The following is a 6,900-nucleotide window of genomic DNA, read 5'->3' as shown; positions in this document are numbered from 1 at the left end:
GTGATCCAGGCCTTCTCGTCCAACATCAGTGTCTGACCTCACAAATGTGCTTCTGGAAGAATGGTCAAAAATTCCCATTAACACACTCCTAAACCTTGTGGACAGCCTTCCCAGAAGAGTTGAAGCTGTTATAGCTGCAAAGGGTGGGCCAACATCATATTAAACCCTATGGTTTAAGAATTGGTTGTTGCTCAAGTTCATTAGCATGCGAAGGCAGACGAGTGAATACTTTTAGCAATATAGTGTATCATCCTCCTCTGAGACAGAGTAAAGCAATCAGTCATGAACAACCTCAGTATGTTTTGAGATCCTATCCCACGTTGATCAAACTGCAATGTAATATAACCCCCCCCCCCGTTCTACATCTTTTGGGGAAGCTACACGTTTGCCCTTATTATGACCAGTGTTAGCATGAAGATTTTCCCAACAGACCACTGTTTAGTGTGACAGAAGCCACAAAATCTATATGAAAAATGTTGTTCACTTACCTTTAAATGTGTTAGACTTTCACTAAGCTTTTCCACACCTTGATCATTTACACTGCCTAAATGCTTAAGTGAACCCTAGCAATAGTTCACATTCTAAACTATCAGAACCCACAATTAATAGATTTAAAATACATTATGGTTCAGCTAAACTTGTATGTTATGATAAACACCTGCTGGATTCAGCTGTAGTTTAGCTTGGCAGTGTAACGGTTAATGTGGACACTCTCGAGCCCCTAGTCAATAATTAACATTTGAGGACATGTTTGGTGACTTATCTTTAAAATGGGAAGGCACCAAGCTACTTGATGCCATTATGCACAGAAAGCACGTTTTCAGGAACTCCTGAGGAGCTCACCAGTCAGACTGAAGGGTGTGCTCAGCCGGGCCTTTACTTCACCTAATTCCACAACTTTTTTTTTTTTTTTTTTTTCTGGTTTTACGGTGCTTGACGCACTGCATGAAACATGTCTATCACTGTACCTCCACCAAAATGCCTGAAGAAACCTCTAGAGGTTCCTCATCGTCACATGTTTGGACCAGGACCCTCCAACGTACCTCCTCGCATCCTGAAGGCCGGGGCCAGTCCCATCATTGGACACATGCACCCAGAGATGTTTGAGGTAAACACAAATTATGTAGCTGTTATGGTAGCCCCCCTCACCAGGAAGGTGAAGGAGACTTGAGGTTGGACACAAGTTTGCAGACCCAGGTGCTAGTACGAAAAAAAAAAAGGGCTTAATGGAACAAAAACACAAAGAAACATAACAAGGGCCATGTACATACAGTGAGGAACAGAAGTATTTGAACACCCTGCAATTTTGCAAGTTCTCCCACTTAGAAATCATGGAGGGGTCTGAAATTCACATTGTAGGTGCATTCCCACTCTGAGAGACATAATTAAAGCAGGGCAGAGATGGTGGAGGAGACCAGGACGACCTAGGGAGTAGACAGGGTAACGGCAGGAACTAGGAGCGGAGGAGGATAAGGACGGACAGGGGAACAGACAAGCTAACCAGGAGGATAGGCGAACGAAAACAGAACCCCACAGCACAGGACCTGTCAGCGTGGAAAACAAAGGACGTCTTGCGCAACGCATAAATAATGTGAATAAGGTCAAGCCAAAATGCACAGGAACTGTCAGCTAGCATCTTACACACATAAACTTACGCGGTAGAAACATAAAATTAGTCAAGTACTTGGGGTATGTAAGTAATGTACGAATGCTCCGGGGACGGCGAAGCGTCTGCCAGAGGTATAAATAAGGAGGAAACAAATCAGGGAATACAATGACGGGGAGAACATGGGTGGGGCCCGAACCCAAAACCTTCTCGCTGTGAGGCAACGCTGCTAACCACTGCCCCACCATGCCACCATGCTGCCTTAACAGTTTTAGTTAATCATTTATTTTGCATTTTTAATAAATATATAACATGCATTTTTACAAAGTTAACCAACAAAATATACAGTAAAGTAATTAAAGTTAGCTCCACTCTACCTGCTACAACATTAAATTGCTATACATCTTAATGCATCAGTTAAAACCTAATAATATAACACAGACTGTGCGACCCCAGGGATCAGCAAGCCCTGGTCCGACCTTGCCTATCCCCTGGCTTGCATTGCACCTGACCTCAGTTCCTATTCCTGCAGGTGACGGGCTCAGGTAGCGAGTGTAAACCAATTACCTGGGCATTACACTGCCGGTGTATTACAGCTGTTACTTCAGTCAAGGATGAGAGTTATTCAGTGGGTTTCCCTGTATGTTTTAATACCTGTGACAGAGTGAGAGAACAGGAGAGAACATGTCAGAAAAAGTGGAGAAATGCCTAATCATTGTCTTGACTGTAATTTAAAGAGTTACAGCAGCCCAATGTTAGGACTGCTGCTTTTTGACATAGCCTACACAGGGTGGTATTTAAGATAATATATATTTATATTAATTACATTTTCCACTCACAAATGCTCACCTTAACTTTGCAGATAATGAGTGACATCAAAAGTGGAATTCAGTACATGTTCCAGACTCAGAACAACATGACGTTAGCTGTGAGTGGCACTGGCCACACTGCTATGGAGTGTGCCATCTTCAACACAGTGGAGCCCGGGGACAGCGTGCTGACTGCAGTGAACGGCATATGGGGAGAGCGAGCAGCAGAAATGGCTGAGAGGATAGGTAAAACTGGTGGTATTGTAGCTATACTTTTCTTTCTCTCAGACCACAGGCTCTTACTGAAGGTGTAGATCTTTAAAGACAGATCACAAATGCATAGTTTTATACACTGGACTTTAGTTAAACTGGTAACTGGAATTTGCTGACAATAATACAAATTGATGTATCCAACAACTAATTGTCAGGTGATTCAAACATTTAGTATTATCATGTGTATCAATCCAACAGGTGCCAGAGTAAACACCATTGTGGCGCCTCCTGGAGGCTTCTTTACAAATGAACAAATTGAGCAGGTACTGTGTCTTGACGCTTCAGTAATTTCTGTCAAAGCCACAGTATGAGTGATTCTATTATCTCATCATAGGCGTTATCAAAATACAGGCCTGCCCTGTTCTTCCTTGCACATGGGGAATCTTCTACAGGAGTCTTGCATCCTTTAGATGAGATCGGACAACTGTGTCATAAGTAAGATGTGGTGCTCATGTGTCCGTCAGAATCACATTTGGAACCAAAGACAAGCAGATGATAGCTGTGCTCTGATTTGTGTCCTCAGGTATAGCTGCCTGTTTCTTGTCGATTCTGTGGCTTCAATAGGAGGAGCCCCTTTATACATGGACCAGCAAGGTTTAGTGTTACAACCTGACAAATGTTTCCAGTCTATCCGGTACAGCTGTTAAAAGCATTCGCTATGTCTGTACTGTGTTACATGATCTGTTTTGATGGCACCAAACAGATTTTTTGTGATTGTGTGTCCTGGCAGGGATTGACATCCTATATACAGGCTCTCAAAAGGTTCTGAATGCGCCTCCAGGTACAGCACCTATCTCCTTCAGTAACAGAGCATGGTGAGAAATGCATACAGATATTGTATAGTTATAAATACTCCATCTTGAATAACATGTGTATTTAAGAATACATTTGTCCACAGCCAGAAAATATTCAACCGAATGTCAAAACCTGTCTCATTCTTCTTGGATTTGAGTTGGCTTGCAAACTACTGGGGCTGTGATGGCAAGCCATCCAGGATGTAAGATCTAATCTGCAGATCTAATCACATCTCAAACTGTTATCTCATTTTTAGCCATATTTACACAATTCCTGTATATTGCTCTGTCATCTCTATTTCCTCTCCGTAGATATCACCACACAGGTCCAGTCACTGCTTTTTACTCTCTGCGGGAGAGCCTGGCAGTCCTCATTGAAGAGGTGGGACATGTGTTGGAATGGTGGTGTTTTCAGCCATGCTAGCACCATAGCTCTAGAGATGGAAATGGTAGCCCTATTGTTTGGTCTGCCCACTACTTTGACTGAAATAGGCCTTATCTCAAAAACTCTGGGATGACTTGCCATGTACGGATATTCAAGTTCCCCAGAGGATAAATCATGGGGACGTTGGTGATTGTCTGACTTTTCATTTTGTGCCACCTTCAGATCAAAGTTTCAGTTTGTCCAATACTCTGGTTTACGATCAGATACTGCAAATCAGCTTCAGCTCTACTTTGTGTTTAGTGCTAATAAGAAAATGTTAGCATACAAATGTCCAAAGCTAAGATCATGAACACAGTAACAATTGTACCCACTAAACATTGGCAAGTTGGCAATGTCTGTTCCTATGTTAGCATAATATTAGCATTTGACTCAAAGGATTACTGTGCCCAGCCTCACAGAACAGCTATGGCTGTTGACTCTGTGTGGTACTAAACTTCCATCCACCTTGAAAATTTAAATGCACAAAGTGGAATCGTTTATCCATACATTGTTGTTATTCTATAGGTTTGTTGCCTATCATTGTCTATTTTTGTTCAGGGTCTGGAAAATTCATGGGAAAGACATCAGAAAGTGGCAGAGTATTTCCATACTGGCCTGGAGAGCATGGGACTCAAACTTTTTGTCAAGGAAAAAGTGAGTTTCAATGCAACCAATCTTTAGTTATAATAACCTTTAGGGGAAAGTTATAAGAAAAATCATTAAATTATTAATGAAGGAAATCTAATTTAAATGGTTGTTACAGAAAGCAAGACTGCCTACTGTTACCACTATTGTTGCTCCTCATGGATATGACTGGAAAGAGATCACAGCCTACATCATGAAAATACATAATCTGGAGATTTCTGGGGGGCTTGGACCATCAGTTGGCTTGGTAGGGGGTTATGCACTTATATACTTTATTTACTTGTGTCTGCCCATCAAGAAGTCCTGAACAGTCTAAATCTGAGATGTTGGTCTTTTCAGGTGCTGCGTGTGGGGCTGATGGGATGTAACAGCAGCAAGACCAATGCTGACATGGTGCTGACAGCACTGAAAGATGCTCTGATGCACTGTCACAAGAGCAAGGTGTAACACATTGTTGTTGGATGCTGAAAGGATCATCCTGAATCAGCGCTACTGTCATAAGGGAGAGATTGTAATAAATATGTGATTATTCTCATTATTGGTCTTGTGCAACTCAATCAGAACTTTTAAATCAGTAGCTCATGTTCAGCTTTTTTCATGTCAAATTGTTCCTGTTGGGTTTTTTTCTGTTCATATTTCAAACTAAATGAGCCTTTGTGTAAAACTTGAACAACAAAAAAATATTTCATTCAACAACTAGCTACACGTGGGAGTCTTAGCTAAAGTAATGTGAGAGCATTAGTCATTGAATTCCATTTGAATGTTTTCAAAAATGCAATTATAAAATGTAATTGTGTGTCTATGTGTACTCTTTGGTACAAAAACCATTCATAAATCAAAAATGACAAATAGGCTACATTTTTCTGTTGATGTGGAAAACCTCTATGTAACTCCCAAAGTGAGTAGCAACATGTTCATGCAGATTCTCATAGTAAACTGAAAAAACATTGAAAAAAAATCAACTGGACTTGGTTTTAGGTCAAAGACATTCCACCTCTCATCCAAGAGGCTTCATCAGTTCTGACTGACTGGTGTTGAGCTGGAGATATTTATCCTCCTCTGTGGTGTTTCAGTCCTTTGAAGGCCAACAATGTCCCCTAATGACTGAGTCTTTATAGCCCGGTACCGGTGAGAGTCGTTACCTGTCTTTGAACCCTCACCTGTGGACCAAAGCTTATTGTCCTAGTGGGCATGTTTGGGCAGAGATCTCAAAACACAGTGGTAGATGGATGACAAGTTGTGTCTTTGTCTTAGTCCCCTGTTTAGTGAGGGGTGTTCTATTGGACAAAAATAGCTTCCTTTTGGGATGCTCCTTTTATACCCAATCATGATGCTCACCTGTTTCCAATAAACTTGGTCACCTGTGGAATGTTCCAAACAGGTGTTTTTTTTTAAGCATTCCTTAACTTTCCCAGTCTTTTGTTGCCCCTGTCCCAGCTCTTTTGAAATGTGTTGCAGGAATCAAATTCAAAATGAGTGAATATTTGCAAAAGACAAAAAAGTTTATCAGTTTGAACATTAAACATCTTATCTTTGTGGTGTATTCAATTAAATATGGGTCAAAAAGGATTTGCAAGTCATTGTATTCTGTTTTTATTTACATTTTACACACTGTCCCAACTTCATTGGAATTGGGGTTTGTACAAAGGTAAAATGTTTGGTTTTGATGTGACCTTCTTTGATTTAATGCACCTGAAAGTTGGTTTGCTCTCTGCCATTAAATTAGTCAATTCATAATTAGTTTTAAATAATTGTTATTGAAACAATGAGCAAACAGAACAAACCAGAACAAAGGCAGGGAGCACAAGGGCAGTATTAAATAATGTATAACAAAGTAAAACAGTGAGGGGGAAAAAGGTGAAGGAGCATGATGAAAAAAAATTAGAATTCAATAGCATACGTTTCATATAAGTGTATTTTACCAGCATTTTTTGAGAATACTTCAAGTATGTTTTGATGTCGTTTATGAAGGCAGCCATGAGTTTTAAATTACATTCACGGTTATGAATACAATATTTTGCAAATATAAAAGTTTATGAAGCATTTCTTGTCATCATCCTTCTTGTGCTCAAAAGTCACGAGAAGAATGTTTTTAAAGGAGAAAGAAAACAGATTTTTACCAGAAGACCCTCTCATCACAAACAAAGCTATTTTGGAAGCTATTCAGGCCTTAGGATCAAGGGTGGATAACCAACTGGGGGAGCTTAGTGACCAGTTGAAGAGTAACAGCACTCTGATAGCTAGTCTGACCAAAATAACCCAGCTCAATTCAGAAGAGCTGACAAAATGTAAAGAAAAGATGGAAAACTTGGAGAAGGAAGTGGGTCAGCTTTGAAAAGAGAATGCCGA

The 6,900-nt window shown here is 40.5% G+C and overlaps 1 protein-coding gene across 1 annotated transcript; it reads left to right on the top strand.

Moving 5' to 3' along the window:
• The first annotated feature begins 952 nt into the window (after positions 1 to 952).
• agxta (alanine--glyoxylate and serine--pyruvate aminotransferase a) lies at positions 953 to 5,051 on the top strand. Its single transcript, XM_020609951.1, has 11 exons — positions 953 to 1,108; positions 2,469 to 2,661; positions 2,887 to 2,951; positions 3,023 to 3,123; positions 3,212 to 3,282; positions 3,419 to 3,503; positions 3,587 to 3,685; positions 3,795 to 3,864; positions 4,465 to 4,560; positions 4,670 to 4,798; positions 4,891 to 5,051. The coding sequence occupies exons 1-11, from the start codon at positions 953 to 955 to the stop codon at positions 4,996 to 4,998; spliced, it is 1,173 nt and encodes a 390-aa protein (XP_020465607.1). The 3' UTR covers positions 4,999 to 5,051.
• Positions 5,052 to 6,900: the final 1,849 nt, after the last annotated feature.

The sequence above is a fragment of the Monopterus albus genome, unplaced genomic scaffold (assembly GCF_001952655.1).
Source record: "Monopterus albus unplaced genomic scaffold, M_albus_1.0 scaffold103.1, whole genome shotgun sequence".
In the NCBI taxonomy this organism is placed as follows: Eukaryota; Metazoa; Chordata; class Actinopteri; order Synbranchiformes; family Synbranchidae; genus Monopterus; species Monopterus albus.
This window is presented reverse-complemented; position numbering and strand designations above follow the sequence as displayed.